Source organism: Aotus nancymaae, unplaced genomic scaffold (assembly GCF_030222135.1).
Source record: "Aotus nancymaae isolate 86718 unplaced genomic scaffold, 86718_ANA_hifiasm-v0.15.2.pri h1tg000021l, whole genome shotgun sequence".
Taxonomy (NCBI): domain Eukaryota; kingdom Metazoa; phylum Chordata; class Mammalia; order Primates; family Aotidae; genus Aotus; species Aotus nancymaae.
The window spans coordinates 10,266,018-10,285,721 of record NW_026988433.1 but is presented as its reverse complement, the minus strand read 5'-3'; the positions used below and the strand labels follow the sequence as shown (position 1 = coordinate 10,285,721).

At 43.6% G+C, this 19,704-nt stretch overlaps 1 protein-coding gene and 1 pseudogene across 1 annotated transcript in view; one reads left to right on the top strand and one right to left on the bottom strand.

The window, feature by feature from the left end:
• Positions 1-19,704, top strand: part of CCDC62 (coiled-coil domain containing 62) — a 60,635-nt gene that overhangs the window by 26,821 nt on the left and 14,110 nt on the right. Inside the window, exons 7-10 of the mRNA XM_064379494.1 lie at positions 2,930-3,018; positions 3,366-3,481; positions 10,433-10,577; positions 17,450-17,599. Of these exons, the coding sequence (XP_064235564.1) occupies positions 2,930-3,018; positions 3,366-3,481; positions 10,433-10,577; positions 17,450-17,599 (500 nt within the window). The remainder of the gene's footprint in view (positions 1-2,929; positions 3,019-3,365; positions 3,482-10,432; positions 10,578-17,449; positions 17,600-19,704) is intronic.
• On the bottom strand, positions 12,372-12,449 carry LOC135276290 (small nucleolar RNA U3; annotated as a pseudogene).

Here is a 19,704-nt window from a genome sequence, read left to right as displayed (position 1 = left end):
ATAGAGTCTTGCTGTGTTGCCCAGGCTGGAGTGCAGTGGTGTGATCATAACTCACTGCAGCCTCTACTGTCTGGGTTCAAGTGATCCTGCCACCTCAGCCTCCTGAGTAACTGGGACTATAGGCATATGTCATCACACCTAGCTAATTTTTATTTATTTATTTATTTTTAGTAGAGACAGGGTCTCGATATATTGTTCAGTCTGCTCATCCTGAACTCCTAGCCTCAGATAATCCTCCTGCCTTGGCCTCCCAAAGTACTAAGATTATAGGTATGAGCCACCATGCTTGGCCTAAGCCCAAAAAAGAATTTTTAAAGGTATAGTGTGATAATATGCTATCAAGTGGTTACCATATTTTTTTGGAGATGGAGTCTTGCTCAATTGCCCAGGCTAGAGTTTAGTAGTACAATCTTGGCTCACTGCAACTTCCACCCCCCGGTTTCAAGCAATTCTTGTGCCTCAGCCTCCCAAGTAGCTGGCATATGCCACCACACCTGGCTACTTTTTTGTACTTTAGTAGAGACGCGGTTTCACTGTGTTGCCCGGGCTGGTCTCGAACTCCTGAGTTCAGACTATCCACCCGGCTCAGCCTCCCAAAGTGCTAGGATTACAGGTGTGAGCCACTGCACTCAGTCAGATGTTAACACGTTTTATTTGAAGTTGGACAATGTCTCGAAGTTTTGCTTTTAAGTTCAGAACTTTTTTTTTTGTTGAAAATGTAGTTCTTTACATAGGCTGAGAGACATGTTTTGTTTGTACATAACTTGGAGTAAGGAGTCCGCAAAGAGAACAATTATACTAGTTTACATTTCTTTTTTTGAGACAGAGTCTTACTCTGTTGCCCAGGCTGGAGTGCAGTGGTGTGATCTCAGCTCACTGCAACCTCTGCCTCTCGGGTTCAAGCGATTCTGCTGCCTCAGCCTCCCAAGTGCCTCGGATTACAGGCATGCACCACCACACCTGGCTAATTTTTGTATTTTTAGTAGAGACAGCGTTTCACCATGTTGGTCAGGCTGGTCTTGAACTCCCGACCTTAGGTGATCCGCCCGCCTCAGCCTCCCAAACTGCTGGGATTATAAGCATGAGCCACCATACCTGATCACCAGTTTACATTTCTGTGGGTCCTGACAGTTCTGTAGGTGAGCTCTTGTAGACTGAGTGTCTGCCTCAGGTCTCCCAGGCAGTAAAAGGCAGAGTCTTGATCAGAATTCAGCAGGTTCCAGACGTCTAAGTCCCTTCCCATTGTTTTAGCTTAGGCTGCTTGTTCAGGCAAATAGCAGCAGAGTTCCTTACCTCTTTGTTTTCTGTGGCCAATTTGTGAAAATAGGCAGACCCACTCCACTTTGATCTCTCAGCTAAACATAGCCATAGAGAAAACTATCTGAACTAGGGAAACATTTATATTTACAGTGACATTGCCTCTCATGCAAAAGTAGATTATTCTAAAATCAAGGCAACATTCAAATATATAGAGTTATATTTCTCTCTTTCTCTGAACACCCCACCCCCACCCCTGACACCACCACTGGCCAACATTCAAATATATTAAAATTACTCTAAGGGCCAAGTATTTTTTTTTTTTTAAGAGACAGTGTCTTGCTGTGTTGCTCAGGCTGGTCTCAAACTCCTGGGCTCAAGTGATCTTCCCACCTCAGCCTCCCATAGCTGGGATTACAACAAAACAGGTTTCTTTAGACATTAGGAGTACACCCAGCTTGTCAAGATGCTGTTAATGGCCGGGCGCGGTGGCTCACGCCTGTAATCCCAGCACTTTGGGAGGCTGAGGCGGGTGGATCACGCGGTCAAGAGATCGAGACCATCCTGGCTAACGTGGTGAAACCCCGCCTCTACTAAAAATACAAAAATTAGCTGGGCATGGTGGTGCATGCGTGTAGTCCCAGCTACTCGGGAGGTTGAGGCAGGAGAATTGCTTGAACCGGGGAGTCAGAGGTTGCAGTGAACTAAGATCGTGCCACTGCCCCTCCAGTCTGGCAACAGAGCGAGACTCAGTCTCAAAAAAAGAAAAAAAAAGTGATGCTGTTAACATGAGAGGTGTGTAGAATTGAGACCCACTGAGTCAGATGCACTACAGATATTACTTCCACCATTAAAATGTCTCGGTTTTGGCTGGGCACAGTGGCTCATGCCTGTAATCCCAGCACTTTGGGAGGCCGAGGCAGGCAGATCACATGAGGCCAGGAGTTCGAGACCAGCCTGGCTAACATGGTGAAACTCAGGAATTCAAGACCAGCCTGGGCAACATAGCGAGACTCCATCTCTATTTTTAAAAATATTTTATCTTTTAAAATTTAAAAATACACAATTAAATAAAGTAATATGTAGTAAGTATAGAGATTTAGAAATCACCTTCATTCTGTCCACCACAAAAGGAAAGACAAACAATTGTTCTTAATCCCAGAATCTACAAATCCCTTCTCTTTTTTTGAGACAGAGTATTTACTCTGTCATCCAGGCTGGAGTGCAGTGGCACAATCTCAGCTCACTGCAACCTCTGCCTCCCAGGTTCAAGTGATTCTCCTGCCTCAGCCTCCCGAGTAGCTGGAACCACAGGCATGCGCCACCACACCCAGCTAAATTTGTATTTTTAGTAGAGACGGGGTTTTGCCATGTTGGCCAAGCTAGTCTCGAACTTGTGACCTCAGGTGATCTACCTGCCTGGGCCTCCCGAAGTGCTGGGATTACAGGCTTGAGCCACCGTGCCCGGCCCATTCTGCTATTTTTAAGTTCAGGAACAACAACAACAAAAATGTTAGCTCTTTAAAAAGTTAAAAACCTAATATCAAAATAAACTTTTTAGGTGTTAAAATTAAAAAAGCAAATGTTAGCTGAGCATTAAATTGTTGGAAATGGAGAGGTTTGTGTTGATACAGCTGTTGAAAAATGTTTAATAATACTTGTTCTTAAATAGTAGAGAGAGAAAAGAGGAAAGACGAATTGCTTAATATTGCGAAGTCAAAGCAAGAACGCACAGATTCAGAACTGCACAATCTGAGACAGGTACATCCCCAAACATCCTTCTCTATCATGTAAGAAATGCTTGTAAACAAATAGCAAATTAGGAAAAGTGTATGCCTGTCAATGTTGTTTAATTGGTGGTTTCGTATATCACGTTTAGTACAGCAGATGGGGTCTTGCCTGTGGTGATTAAAGGTTGGGAGGCCAGCTATCCTACCAATCTTAGAGCTAACAAAAGAAAATTCAAAGCACACACATTTAGCATATTTCTCTAGTAACCATCTGATCTGTTTTCGGATTTGTGAACTGTTTCAGGGAAAGTGCCAAACAGTTGGTTCAGTTTAGTTTTGCTGTTACATTTCATACTGATTTATCAATATCTATGACAGATTTATGTCAAACGACAGAGTGATCTGCAGTTTCTTAATTTCAATGTGGAAGATTCTCAGGAATTAATACAGATGTATGATTCAAAGATGGAGGAATCAAAGGCTCTAGACTCCAGGTAATCTTAGCAAGATGCAATTAATATGATCTTGTATTGTATTCCATCAATCCGTAATTACTGTGCACTTACTATTGGCCAGTACCGATTACTATTCCCCATATGGTAGGAAATAAATGTGGCCAGGCGCGGTGGCTCACGCCTGTAATCCCAGCACTTTGGGAGGCCTAGGTGAGTGGGTCACCTGAGGTCAGGAGTTTGAGACCAGCCTGGCCAACATGGTGAAACTCCATCTCTACTAAAAATACAAAAATTAGCTAGGCATAGTGGCTCACGCCTGTAGTCCCAGCTACTCGGGAGACTGAGGTACAAGAATGGCTTGAACCCAGGAGGCGGAGGTTGCAGTGAGCCAAGATCGCGCCACTGTACTCCAGCCTGGGCAACAGAGTGAGACTCGGTCTCAAAATAAGTAAATAAATAAATAAAAATACAAAAATTAGCTGGGCATGGTCGCGGGCACCTGTAATCCCAGCTACTAGGGAGACTGAGGCAGGAGAATCGCTTGAACCCAGGAGGTGGAGGTTGCAGTGAGCCGAGATCATGCCACTGCACTCCAGCCTGAGTGACAAGACCAAAACTCCGTCTCAAAAATAAAGTAAAGAAATGTGTGTGAGCTAATAGTGCTTGTCATAATCCTCAGTTGTGGGAAGACCTGATCTAAGAATGTTAGGCGTGATCCTGATTTAGCCACTGGATAGAAGTAAATTTTTTTAACCTGATTTGCCCTTCTTTTGGGTAGAAGGCTTTGAGCTACAGTAGACACTACAGAGATGAATCATTCATTCATTCATTCATCCATCCATCCAGTATCCCTGTTTAGACACTAGGCTAGGACTTGGGCACATGTAGGTATACAGGACACGGCACTTTCCTGAAAGAAGTAATGCCAAGGAATGCATTGATCACTGAGTAGGAGCCCCACTCCACTGAGGGTGATCTGTGCCCTTACCTGGATTTTCCTGCTTGCCTCGTTAATGGGAAACATCTTCCCTTCCCTACAACAAGCAGTGTGGGAATTACATTAGTTTCTGTAAAATTAAAATATAAAGATATAAAGTGTGGTTTAACAACCATATAACTGTACCACAGCTAAACTTAGTCTACTTTTCTAAGCCAAAATGTTACAAGAAGTCTTTGAAAGGGAGAGGGTTTAGGGCAGCTCCCCACGACTGCTTGGAAGCACGGAGGCTGGACTGGTTTGCAGCAGAAACTTTCCCTGCGAGAATGAGAATGAGTTCAGAGCAGCCGGGCTTAGTAGCTGCAGCATTGCAATGATTGCCCCAGGCATGTGGCCTGTGGCTGGGGCCCCCCTGCTTTCCGCTACACTTGTTGCACTGTCCTTTGGGGCTCTCTGTGGGGGTTGGGGCCTGTGGCTCTGGGTCCCAGCTGCTGCCACTGCCAACAGACACCAGACTAACTCAGAGTTCTCTTGCAGGCAGAAGCCCCAAACATACTGGCTCTTTCTCCTTTTTTCTTTTTTTGAGATGGGGTCTTGCTCTGTTGCCCAGGCTGGAGTGCAGTGGCACAGACTCAGCTCACTACAACCTCCGCCTCCTGGGGTCAAGCGATCCTCTCACCTCAGCCTTCAAAGTAAGTAGCTGGGTCCACAGGTACGCACCACCATGCCCGGCTACTTTTTTTTTTTTTTGTAGAGATGGCATTTCATTCTGTTGCCCAGGCTGTCTTTCTCCTTTTTGACCCTCATTGCCTCTGGGAGGTATGAGATGAGTTGAGGTTATTTCTTAAAAGCTTAAAATGGGCTGGGTGCCATGGCTCACACCTGTAATCCCAGTGCTTTGGGAGCTAAGGCCGGAGGATCGCTTGAGGCCAGGAGTGCAAGAGCAGCCTGGGCAACATAATAAGACTCTGTTGCTACCAAAAGAAAATTTTTTAAGCATAAAATAGTTTGTGCCGTTATGGAAGGAGAGAGTTGTATTTTCTAAGGTATCAGAATGATGACATGAAAAATTTTAAAGGAAGATTTATGAAAAGGTTTTGCCACATTTCTGTAGTATTTTTTTTTGTCATGTAGACAGTAAGTGCAATAAGAGGTAAGGATGGAAAAGGGAATGTGGGCTTGGTGGTCAGAAAGACTTCCAGGAGAAGATCGGGCTGGAATTGGGCTCTGAGACTCAGAAAAATAAGTCTCATTGGGATTTAGGTCTACTGAGTTTCAGGTGAAATACTTAGAATGATAGCATCAAGTGTATCTTATAACTTCCATTTTTTTAAATAATGCCACCATAGCAGAGACATGTGTTTATCAGACCTTGAAAATAACTACCCAAAAGTCGATGTTAAGAGAGAAAAAAATCAGAAGTCACTGTTTAAGGACCAGAAATTTGAAGCCATGTTGGTTCAGCAAAATAGGTCAGACAAGAGCTCTTGCGATGAATGCAAAGAGAAGAAACGGCTGATCGATACGGCCTTTGGGGAGAAAAGTGTAATTACACTGTCATCCATGTTTACAAAAGACTTAGTAGAGAAACGCAAGTCTTGGCCTCTGGGAGGAAAAGCCCAGATTGAACCTGAAAACAAAATTACACTGTGCAAGATCCATGCAAAATCACCAAAATGTCACGGAACTGGGGTTCAGAACGAAGAAAAACAACCCTCAGAAACGCCCACTTTATCTGATGAGAAGCAGTGGCACGATGTCAGTGTTTACCTGGGCCTGACCAGCTGTCCAAGTTCAAAACAACCAGAAAAGCTGGACGTAGAATGTCAAGATCAGATGGAAAGGTCCGAAATCTCATGCTACCAGAAAAATGAAGCCTGTCTGGGTGAAAGTGGCATGTGTGACTCCAAGTGCTGCCACCCAAGTAACTTCATAATTGAAGCCCCAGGCCACATTTCTGACATGGAGTGGATGAGTATTTTCAAACCTTTCATAATGCAGAGAATTGTCCGCCACAAATCTGGGTGCATGTGTTCAGAAAGCATCCGTGGGACAAGACATGATTCCACAGCAAGGTGAGTAATGTTCACCTCTGTAAACATCCAGGGAGTACACATGCCAATATTTAGAAATACAGAGGGTTACAGAAGCCTCGTCATACTGACTGTTAATCCAGAAGCAGCGTTTGCTAACAGAAATCTTACTTGGGACCAGCGGTTCACCTTTTTCATCACAGCACAGACTGTGGAGTCTTTAATTGTAGAGACTGTATTAGATTCCAGGGACGAGTTCATACTGAGGATGGCTTCTGAGGCAAAGGTTTTGTTTGAAAACAAAACCAGTTGTTGTGACTTGGGCAAATATGTTTTATTAAAAAGCAAACGGGTGGGTCGCTGCACAGAGTGGAATGCCACCCTGGAGCATTCCTCACCCCAGAAGCCGTTCTGAATTGACACACCGACCAGTTCTGGTCCAGATCGCATTACCTAGACCCCATAGAAAAATTTCTCTTGGTGCATTGTGGTGGCTCATGCCTGTAATTCTAGCACTTTGGGAGGCCAAGGCAGGAGGTTCACATGAGGCCAGGAGTTTGAGACCAGCATGGGCGATATAGTAAGACCCCCATCTCTACACATTTTTTTCTTTTTTCTTTTTTTTGTTTTTTTTCTTTGTGTGTATGTGTGTTTTCTTTTTTATTTTCACATATATATATATATATATATATATTTTTTTTGAGATACAGTCTCTTTCTTGTCCAGGCTGGAGTGCAGTGGTGCAATCTCAGCTCACTGAAACTTCCACCTCCTAGGTTCAAGGGATTCTCATGCCTCAGCCTCCTGAGTAGCTGGGATTACAGGCACACACCACCATGCCCAGCTAATTATTTATTTATTTATTTATTTATTTATTTTTTATTATTTTTTTTATAAAGACAGGATTTCACCATGTTGGTCAGGCTGGTCTTGAACTCCCGACCTCAGGTGATCCACCCGCCTTGGCCTCCAAAGTGCTTGGATTACAGGCGTGAGCCACCACGCCTGGCCAATTTTTGTATTTTTAGTAGAGACGAGGGGTCTCACCATGTTGGCCAGGCTGGTCTTGAACTCCTGACCTCAAGTGATCTGCCTGCCTCAGCCTCCCAAAATGCTGGGATGACAGGCATGAACCACCACGCTCAGCCTCTACACATTTTTTTGAAAATTATTTTTAAATTAGCTGGATATGGTGGTGTGCACCTGTAGTCCCAGTACTTGGGAGACTGAGGCAGGAGGATCACTTGAGTTCAGGAATTTGAGACTAACCTGGTAACATAGTGAGGCTCCATCTCTACAAAAGTTTTTTTTTTAATTTGCTGGGCATGGGTGGCAAACACCTTTACTCCAAGCTACTTGGGAGGCGGAGGTGGAAGGATCACTTGAACTCAGGAGTTTGAGACTGCAGTGAGCTATGATTGTGCCACTGCACTCCAGCCTGGGCAACAAAGTGAGACCCTATTTCAAAAAAATTTCTCATGGCTCTTTTTTTTTTTTTCTGAGATGGAGTCTTGCTCTGTTGCCCAGGCTAGAGTACAGTGGTACGATCTCGGCTCACTGCAACCTCTGCTTCTCCAGTCAAGTGATCTCCTGCCTCAGCCTCCCAAGTAGCTGGGATTACAGGTGCCTGCCACTGTGCCCGGCTAATTTTTGTATTTTTAGTAGAGATGGGGTTTCACCATATTATCCAGGCTGGTCTCGAACTCCTGACGTTGTGATCCACCCACCTTGGCCTCCTAAAGTGTTGGGATTACAGGCATAAGCCACCGTGCCAGGCCTCTCTCTTTTTTTTTTAATTGAGATGTGGTGTTGCAATATTGCCCAGGCCAGTCTTGAACTCCTGGGCTTAATCTTTTCACCTCAGCCTTCTGAACTGTGGGGATTACAGGTGTGAGTCACCAACACCCAGTATCCCTCAGCTCTTATCCAGGGTCACTTAGTATATTTACATATCCAATTGTGTCTGCCTTGGTGTTCATTCAGTTCATATCTGTTTGGGACTTTACATTGCCCAAACTTTCTTAATTTTTGAAAATCATTCAAGAAAGAGGATACTTGTATTTAACAAGCTGGTAAGTTATTGGTTTTTTTTTTTGTTTTTTTTTTTTTTGAGACAGAGCCTCACTCTATCGCCCAGGCTGGAGTACAATGGCTCGATATCAGCTCACTGCAACCTCCAACTCCCAGGTTCAAGCAATTCTCCTGCCTCAGCCTACTGAATAGCTGGGATTACAGGCATGCGCCACCATGCCTAGCTAATTTTTGTATTTTTAGTAGACAGGGTTCACCATGTTGGTCAGGCTGGTCTCAAGCTCCTGACCTTGTGATCCACACGCCTCAGCCTCCCAAAGTGCTGGGATTACAGGCATGAGCCACCACGCCCGGCCTGGTTTTTTTAAGAAAAGAAAATGGATTAGTAATTAGCATATGCTGCCTTATTCAGGCTTGTCTTATTGTTAGAATTGCCGAATCTTGTGTTTGAGTGGCGCCATAATAATGTCTGCTGTTTTTAAATAAAGCATAGTTCTTTAATCTTAAATTACAGAAAGGATGAAGTTTCTATATTGAGAGCCATACTTTAATCATTGCATTGGCTTTTATAGGAGTTTATGATTAAAATTTATTTCTAGTACTTAATTATTCGGAGTATCCTTTGGCTCTTTCATTTTATTTTGTTTATTTCCTTTGGCCCTTTTAGAAACTTGAGTCATTTAAAGGTCATACAGATAGTCATTCTTCCAGGTGCAAATTATTTTTAAAAGTTGATCGTCACACTAAATGTCATCTATTCACATTTGGGTTTTAAAGATCTTCTTTGGATCATTGCAAGTATCAGGGCCCAACCGCCTGTTTTTCACTACTGAACAAGGACACTCATATATTAAGGGAAAAGCTTGTGTCGGACAGTTTTAAGAGCACAGAGGATTAAAGTTAATGTATGAAATAAATTCAAATTTACATTCCGAGTTTTTTTCAAGGCCCTTTTGACTTCACCGACTTACAACGATTGAAGTGATTGCCTGTTCTGCCAGCAGAGACGGATGCCAAGATATCCCATGACAAATATGTGATTAAGTAGAAAAGATAACTATGTTTTCCTATTTTTCCGTAGATTGTGAGAACTTGTGTGCCTACTTTATTATCTAAAATGTTCACATTTGTGCCAGCGTTCCATTTGACAAACAGAGGTTTACCCGTACAAGCAGAGACCGTGGGCAGCCTGTTCTCACTTCGTTATAGGTTACATGGGAGGAAGCAGTTCCAGTGCCTCTGCTCTGTTCCAGAACAGCTTTTGCTGTCAAACCCAGGTGGATATCGCCTGAGGTCAGGAGTTCGAGACCAGCCTGGCCAACATGGTGAAACCCCATCTCTACTAAAAATGCAAAAATTAGCCAGGCATGGTGGCAAATGCATGCCTGTCAAACTCAGGTTTTTTTTTCACCATGTTGGCCAGGCTGGTCTCAAAATCCTGACCTCAAGTGATCCACCCGCCTTGGCCTCCCAAAGTGCTGAGATTACAGGCGTGAGCCACCGAGCCTGGCTTAAGATACTTTTAAGAGTATTAGTGATCTATATATGATACAGAGATATATATAGATATATATGATCTATGTATAATACATATATATTAGTGATCTATATATGATAGAGAGATATATAGAGATATATATGATCTACGTATAATGCATATATATTAGTGATCTATATATGATACAGAGATATATATAGATATATATGATCTACGTATAATGCATATATATTAGTGATCTATATATGATACAGAGATATATATAGATATACATGATCTACGTATAATGCATATATATTAGTGATCTATATATGATAGAGAGACATATATAGATATATATGATCTACGTATAATACATATATATTAGTGATCTATATATGATAGAGAGATATATAGAGATATATATGATCTACGTATAATACATATATATTAGTGATCTGTATATGATACAGTTTTAAGAATCTGCTTTTGCTTGGCTTCCTTACTCATAGTGAGCTAATTGCCATCCAAGATCCCCACTCTTTGGGCTCTTCAAAAGCTGTCTTGAAAGAGGATGAGACACAGTCCCCTTCCGAAAAAAAGAACTCACCTAAGAGTTTGTTAATCTACAAAGAGGCACCAACACTCACTGAAAAGGTTGGTATTTTGCTTAGAAATCCCCAGCTTCCCCAAGCCAGACCTCTCACCAACAGGCCTTTCATGCTTCTCTAGTAACGTTGTTAGCTTGCTTATTTTAGCTATTCCTCCAGTTTTTAAAATTCTAGGATTTTAAGATGCTTTTTTAAGGAAATCCTTTTATTTATTTTATTTATTTTTTGTTTGTTTGGTTTTGTTTCTTTGAGACAAAGGTACTGTGTCACCCGGGCTGTAGTGCAGTGGTATAATCATGGCTTACAGCAGCCTCAACCTTCTGGGCTCAAGCGATCCTCCTGCCTCAGCCTCCCAAGTAGCTGGAACTACAGGCACATGCCACCACGCTGCCCAACTAATTTTCTTATTTTTTGGTAGAGACATGGTCTCAATTTGTTACCCAGGCTGGTCTTGAACACCTGGGCTCAAGTGATCTTCTTGCCTCGGCCTCCCAAAGTGGTGGGATTGTAAGTGCGAGCCCCTGTGCCAGGACTACCTTTTTTCTTTCAAAAAAAACTGTGTGTGTGTGTGTGTATGGCAACTTGATACATGTTTATTGTTAAAAAAAAAGGAAGAAAAAGAAAAACAAATCAAAAGAACAATACGGAGGCCAGGAGCAGTGGCTCATGCCTTCGATCCCAGCACTTTGGGAGGCTGAGACAGGTGGATCACGAGGTCAGGAGTTCGAGATCAGCCTGGTCAATATGGTGAAACCCCATCTCTACTAAAAATACAAAAATTAGCTGAGCGTGGTGGTGTGTGCCTGTAGTCCCATCTATTCAGGAGGCTGAGGCAGAAGAATCACTTGAACCCAGGAGGTGGAGGTTGCATTGAGCCGAGATTGCGCCACTACACTCCAGGCTGGGTGACAGAGTGACACTCCGTCTCAAAAAATAAAAACAAAAGAACAATATAGAAATGTACACCCCGAAGATATCACCCAAGTGCCTGGTCTCAGCTGCCTCTTCCTCTACACAAGTCCTGGCAGTGTCTAGAGAGACCCAGGTGACACGTTGGTGGGCTTGCTTACAGATTTCTCTATCTGCAGAGACATGTATACAGATTAATGTATGGTAAATGGGATTTCATTATATAAGAAAATGTCTGTGTTCAGTGGCATGAAGTACAGGGCTTCATGCCTATAATCCCAACACTCTAGGGGGCCAAGGACTAGTGTGGGCAACACAGCGAGTCCCTGCATCTACTTTTTATTTCAATAAAATTTTAAAAACATAAAAAAGGAAAATATCTAATGTCTATGATTTGCCAAGATACTAGAGTGGCAAACTGAAATATTCATCCCACTAGTGAGAATGTTCTAGGCTATGGCCAGGCGCGGTGGCTCACGCCTGTAATCCTAACACTTTAGGAGGCTGAGGTGGGTGGATCACTTGAGGTCAGGAGTTCTACACCAGTTTGACCAACATGGTGAAACCCCTTCTCTACTAAAAATACAGAAAAATTAGCCAGGTGTGGTGGCTCACACCTTAATCCCAGCTACTCGGGAGGGTGAAGCCCAAGAATTACTTGAACCCAGGAAGCAGAGGTTGCAGTGAGCCAAGATCACACCATAGTACTCCAGCCTGGGTGACAGAGTGAGACTCTGTCTCAAAAAAAAAAGAAAGTAAGAAAGAAAGAAAGTTCTAGGCTGTGGACTACATTAGAGCCCAGGCAGGAGGCTTTTCCCACACTGGCCTGTGGCGTGTGGTTATCCTTCAGCATCGTTACTCTGAGGATTCAGGAACTACAGCAGGGATGGATGCTTTTTCTTTTTCTTCTTTTTTTTTGAGATGAAGTTTTGCTCTTTTTTTTTTTAACACGTTCAGAGAAACTTCTCTAGTAACAAACTATAGAAATGATCCCTGAAAGTACAGTCTTTGAAGTTTTGCTCCTGTTGTGTAGGCTAGAGTGCAATGGCACCATCTCTGCTCACCGCAACTTCTGCCTCCCAGATTCAAGCAATTCTCCTACCTCAGCCTCCCAAGTAGCTGAGATGACAGGCATGTGCCACTATACCTGGCTAATTTTGTATTTTTAGTAGAGATGGGGTTTCTTCATGTTGGTCAGGCTGGTCTCCAACTCCTGACCTTGGGTGATCTGCCTGCCTTGGCCTCCCAAAGTGCTGGGATTACAGGTGTGAGTCACTGCTCCCAGTAAATGCTTTTTCTTTAATGAAAGGCTAGAGTAAAAATCTTTTGGCCAGGCATAGGTGGCTCATGCCTGGAATCCCAGCACTTTGGGAAGCCAAGGTGGGAGGATCGCTTGACCCCAGGAGTTCAAGACCAGCCTGGTAATATAGTGAGACACTGTTTCTATATTTAAAAAAAAAAAATCTTTTTTCCTCTCCTTTTTTTTTTTTTTTTTTTTTTTTGAGATGGAGTCTCGCCCTGTTGCCCAGGCTGGAGTGCAGTGGTGTGATCTAGGCTCACTGCAACCTCCACTTCCCAGGTTCAAGCGATTCACCTTCCTCAGCCTCCTGAGTAGCTGGGATTACAGGCATGCACCACCATGCCTGGCTAATTTTTTGCACCTTTAGTAGAGATGGGGTTTCACCATGTTGGCCAGGCTGGTCTCAAACTCCTGACTTCGTGATCCGCCTGCCTCAGCCTCCCAAAGTGCTGGGATTACAGGTGTGAGCCACTGTGCCCCGCTTTCTCTCCTTTCTAAAAAGAGAAATTAAAATGTGTTTACCATGTGATTCCAAATGATGAACAGGAGAAATAAGCATTAACTCAACAAATTTATTATTATTATTATTATTATTTTATTTTATTATTATTTTTTGAGACAAAGTCTCGCTCTGTTGCCAGGCTGGAGTGCAGTGGTGCAATCTCAGCTCACTGCAACCTCTGCCTCCTGGGTTCAAGTGATTCTCCTGCCCAGCCTCCTGAGTAGCTGAGACTACAGGTGCGTGCCACCATGCCCACCTAATTTTTGTACTTTTAGTAGAGATGGGGTTTCACCATGTTGGCCAGGATGGTCTCAATCTCGACCTTGTGATCCACCTGCCTTGACCTTCCAAAGTGCTGGGATTACAGGCATGAGCCACTGTGCCTGGCCTATTATTATTATTTTGTAAGATGGGATGGCTCTGTCGCCCAGGCTGAAGTGCAATGGCATAATCTCAGCTCACTACAGCCTCCGCCACCTGGGCTCAAGCGATTCTCCCACGTCAGCCTCTTGAGTAGCTGGGACCACAGGCATGAGCTACCACACCTGGCTAATTTTTGTATTTTTAGTAGAGATTGGGTTTCACCATGTTGGCCAGGCTGGTGTTGAACTCCTGACCTCAGGTGATCCACCCCTGTCAGCTTCCCAAGGTGTTGGGATTACAGGCGTGAGCCACTGCGCCCGGTCTGATGAGTGTTTTATTAGCATAGTGCAGACAGGAGGCAAATCTGGAGAAGTAATTAAAGGAGGATATTCTACACAGACATAAAGAATAGTGTCTCTCTGGGACTGAATAACTGTCTAGAACTTCTCTATCAGTTGAAAACAGAGCTATGAATATATGGTGGTTTAGCGTGCGAAAAGATGCACAACATTGTCAGTCATTAGGGGAATGCAAGTGAAAACCACATTGAGGCACCACTTCATACCTATTAGAATGTCTGGAATTTAAAAATTGACCATAGCAAGTACTGACTAGAATCTGGAGCAGCTGGGACCGTCATACGCTGATGGTGGGAACGTAACTGGTCTAACCACTTTGGAAAACATCTGACAGTTTCTTAAAATGTTAAATGTACCCCAGCGCTTTGGGAGGCTGAGGCAGGAGAATTGCTTGAGGCCAGGAGTTTGAGACCACCATGGGCAACATAGCAAGATCCTGTCTCCACAAAAAAATTTAAAATGAGCAGGGCATAGTGTGGTTCATGCCTATAGTCCCAGCTAGTTGAGAGGCTGCGGTGGGAGGATTACTTGAGCCCAGGAGTTTGAGACTGCAGTAAGCCATGATTGCACCACTGCATTCCAGCTTGGGTGACAGAGCAAGACCCTGTCTCTATAGAAAAAAAAAATTAAATATACACCTACCATATGACCTAGCCATTCCATTCCTAGAGAAATGAATAAAATATGTCTATACAAAGACTTACTATACATGAATATGGAAGCAGCCTTATTTGTACTGGCCAAAATACCAGAAACAACCCAAACGTCCATTCAGAAGTGAATGGCTAAACCATTATGGTAACAGGTTGGTCCAAAAGTAGTTGCTATCTTTGCCATTAGTTTTTTATTTTTTGAGATTGAGTCTTGCTCTATCGCCCAGGCTGGAGTGTGGTGGCATGATCTCGGCTTACTGCAACCCCCACCTCCCGGGTTCAAGTAGTTCTCCTGCCTCAGCCTCCCGAGTAGCTGGGATTACAGGAGCATGCCACCGTGCACCAGGCTAATTGTATTTTAGTAGAGATGGTGTTTCACCATGTTGGCCAGGCTGGTCTCTAACTTTTAATGACAAAGACCACACTTACTTTTGCACCAAACTAATGTATCCACACAGTAGGATACTTCGCAGCAACAAAAAGGAATTATTTATACACACAGTAACATAGTTTAATCTCAAGATAATTACATTGAGTGAAAGAAACAAGAGGGCCACAAAAGTTTGAATGCATTTATAGAAAATTCTAGAAAATTCAAACTAAGGCCGAGCGCGGTGGCTCATGCCTATAATCCCAGCACTTTGGGAGGCTGAAGTGGGCAGATCATGAGGTGAGGAGATCAAGACCATCCTGGCTAACTCAGTGAAACCCTGTCCCTACTAAAAATACAAAAAATTAGCCAGGCGTGGTGGCAGGCGCCTGTAATCCCAGCTACTCAGGAGACTGAGGCAGGAGAATCACTTGAACCTGGGATGCAGCGGTTGCAGTGAGCCAAGATCGCGCCATTGCACTCCAGTCTGGGCAACAAGAGCAAAACTCTGTCTCAAAATATAAAAAATAAAAAACTAAACCAGTCTAGCCCCCTTTGATAGCAGTTGGCAGTGACTCACTTTCATGCTAAACTTCAGATCCCAAAGTTGAAATTCTTATTAAATTTCAACTTTGGGATCTGAAGTTTAGCATGAACTTATATTTAATAAGAATAAACAAAGGCATATACCCACATATATATAGATATATAGATATATAGATAGATGGTGATGGACCTGGAGCTGAGCACGCTGCTGCCCATCAACCATGAGAGTCTCACTGGCAGTGCCATGAATATATATATGTGGGTATGTACCTTTGTTTATTCTTATTAAATATAAGAATATATATAACATATACATATACATATATATATATATATACTACATATATATATTTTGCTGGGTTTTTTTTAGATGGAGTCTCACTGTCACCCAGGCTGAAGTGCAGTGGTGCAATCTAGGCTCACTGCGACCTCTGCCTCCTGGGTTCAAGAGATTCTCCTGCCTCAGCCTCCCGAATAGCTGGGACTACAGGCACCCACCACCATGCCTGGCTAATTTTGTATTTTTATTAGAGACAGAGTTTTTATCACATCGGCCAGGCTGGTCTCGAACTGACGTTGTGATATGCCCACCTTGACCTCCCAAAGTGCTGGGATTACAGGCGTGAGCCACTGCACCCAGCCACATACCCACATACTTTTCAAGATTTATAAGCCTTTAATGTTGTCTTATTTTGCAAGTATCTTGACATGTTAAATACAGCCTTGACAAGTTGGTTGAGGAGAGCTAACCAATGCCTAGGATTCTTTTATCATATGGATGTTACTTCATTAACTGTAGTAAGTTCTGTTTAAGTCAAATTATTTAACTGGGTAGGTTCTAAGAAATAAAAGGGATGCAGTGGCTCACACCTGTAATCCTAGCAATTTGGGAGGCTGAGGTGGGTGAATCACCTGAGGTCAGGAGTTCAAGACCAGCCTGGCCAACATGGTGAAACCCCATCTGTACTAAAAATACAAAATTACTGGGTGTGGTGGTACGCAACTGTAGTCCCAACTACTTGAGAGGCTAAGGCAGGAGAATCACTTGAACCCACATCGTGGAGGTTGCAGTGAGCCGAGGTCCTACCATTGCACTTCAGCCTGGGCAACAAGAACAAAACTCTGTCTCAAAAAGAAAAAAAAAAGAAAGAAAAGGAATTAATTTAGTTATTCTATTTTTTTTTTTTTTTTTTTTGAGTCGGAGTTTCGCTCTTGTTACCCAGGCTGGAGTACAATGGCGTGATCTTGGCTCACCGCAACCTCCGTCTCCTGGGTTCAGGCAATTCTCCTGCCTCAGCCTCCTGAATAGCTGGGATTACAGGCACGCACCACCGTGCCCAGCTAATTTTTTGTATTTTTAGTAGAGACGGGGTTTCACCATGTTGACCAGGATGGTCTCGATCTCTTGACCTCGTGATCCACCCGCCTCAGCCTCCCAAAGTGCTGGGATTACAGGCGTGAGCCACCGCGCCCGGTCCTAGTTATTCTTATTCTACTATTTGATGTCCTGCTTTGCTTTGTAACACCTAAAGACAAAGAAATATTTACAGGTGATAGGGTGTGGTGGCTCAGGCCTATAACCCCAGCACTTTGGGAGGCCAAGGCAGGAGGATTACTTGAGGCCAGGAGTTCAAGACTAGCCTGGGCAACATTGCAAGACCCCACCTCTACCACCCCCCAAAAAAGCTGGGTGTGGTTGCACACACCTATGGTCCCAGCTTTCCAGGAGGCTGAGGCAGGAGGTTCTCTTGAGCCCAGGAGGTTGAGGCAGTCAGTTGTGATCATGCCACTGCCCTTTAGCCTGGGCGACAGAGCAAGAGAAAAAAAAAAAAAGAAATATCCTAGGTAGTTAGCGTTTGTGTTTGTAACGTGTTTGTAAACCTAAGCATTTAAAAGTGCCTCTTAATTTCCTGTAGGCTTCAACTGTGTTTCCCTCCCACGATGAATTCTCACCCACGAGCAAGCTCCAGCGTTTGCTGGCGGAATCTCGTCAGATGGTGACGGACCTGGAGCTGAGCACGCTGCTGCCCATCAGCCATGAGAGTCTCACTGGCAGCGCCACGAATGTATGCGTTTAGTTTTCTCTTGACTACATTTGTCACATCCAAACGTGCCACTGAGCACTAGTGTGCAAATATCACCGGCAGGGCAGCTGTTCTGTTAGAGGGAGAGTTTCTGTGTCTCTGGGGAGGAAAGGGAACACACTTGTTTTAAGGAGGAAAAAGTTACAATCAGATGTCACTGGACCCGAACTTCCTCTTTCTAATGATCTGGGGCATATGAAGAGAAATTCTTGGGGATTTTTTGTGGGGGGGGTTGGAGTTTTGCTCTTGTTGCCCAGGCTGAAGTGCAGTGGTGTGGTCTCAGCTCATTGCAAATTCCGCCTCCTGGGTTCGAGTGATTCTTCTGCTTCAGCCTCCCAAGTAGCTGGGATTACAGGTACCCCCACCACCTGAGGCTAATTTTGTTTTTGTTTTTTTAAATTTTGTATTTTTAGTAGCGACAGGTTTTCACCATGTTGGTCAGGCTGGTCTTGAACTCCTGTCCTCCAGTGATCCACCTGCCTTGGGCTCACAAAGTGCTGGGATTATAGGCGTGAGCCACGGTGCCCAGCTGGGAAATTTTTAAAAAACAAATTTTATTATAGACAATTTCAAATGAGCACCAAAGTATAAAGAATGGCACAGTCACTTGCCTTCTTACCCCATCCACACACATTTTCTTCAGAAGAATTTTAGAACGAACCTCAGCATCATATCATGTCACTCATAAATATTTCATGATGTCTCTCTAACAGATATGGATTTTTAATTTTTTTGAGACTGAGTTTCACACTTGTTGCCCAGGCTGGAGTGCAGTGGTGCGATCTCAGCTCACTGCAACCTCCACGTTCTGGGTTCAAGCGATTCTCCTGTCTCAGCCTCCTGAGTAGCTAGGATTACAGGCACCTGCTACTACACCTCGCTAACTTTTGTATTTTTAGTAGAGATGGGGTTTCACCATGTTGGTCAGGCTGGTCTTGAACTCCTCACCTCAGGTGATCCACCCACCTTGGCCTCCCAAAGTGCTGGGATTACAGGCGTGAGCCACCTCACCCTGCCTAATTTTAATTTTATTTGTTTATTTTTGAGACAGAGTCTTCCTCTGTTGCCCAGGCTGGAGTGCGGTAGCTATCCACAGCCGTAATCACAGCTCATTGCAGCCTCAAATTCCTGGGATCAAGCAATCCTTCCACCTCAGTCTCCCAAGTAGCTGGGACCACAGGCACACACTGCCCCGCCCACTACATTGAACTCCCAGCCTCAAGTAATCCTCCTGCCTCAGCCTCCCAAAGTTTTGGGACTATCGGTATGAGCCACTGTGCTCAGCTTATTTATTTATTTTAGAAACAGTCTTGCTCTGCCACCCAGGCTGGAATGCAGGACCAACTTGAACTTCCAACTCCCAGGCTCAAGTGATCCTCCCACCTCAGCATTTTGAGTAGCAGGGATTACAGGTACACGGAACCACACCCAGCTGATGTTTTTTTTTTTTGTAGAGACAGGATCTCACAATGTTGCCCAGGCTGGTCTCAAACTCCTGGACTCAAGCAATCCTCCTGCCTCATCCTTCCAAAGTGCTGGGATTACAGGCATGAGCCACTGCACCTGGCCTGCCTTTTCTTTTTCTTAACCATTTCTTTTAAAAAGCAGAAATTTTAAATTTTGATTACTTCCAGCTTAACAGGATTTTTTAAAGTGGTGTTTTTTGTGTCCTAGGAAATCTATCCCAAGGTTGTATTTCTTTTCTCCTTCTAGAAATTTTGTAGTTATGTTTAGGTCTGTGGTTCATTTAGACTTATTTTAGTGTGTGGGATAAAGTTAGAATCAATGGTTTTTTTTTTCCATATACATACCCGGTTCTAGCACTCTTTGTTAATAAGACTGTCTTTCACTACTGAATTATTTTTGCCGTTTTTGTTGAATATCAATTGAGCATACATGCTAGGGGCTATTTCTGGACTCTGGTCATTTCAATTGATTTGTCTTTCCTTATATTCATACCACATCATATTGATCATTATAACTCTATAGAAAGTCTTGAAATTGTGTAGTATACATTATTCACTTTGTTTTTCTTTTTCAGAATTGCTTTGACTATTCTAGGTCTTTTGCAGATCCATATCAATTTT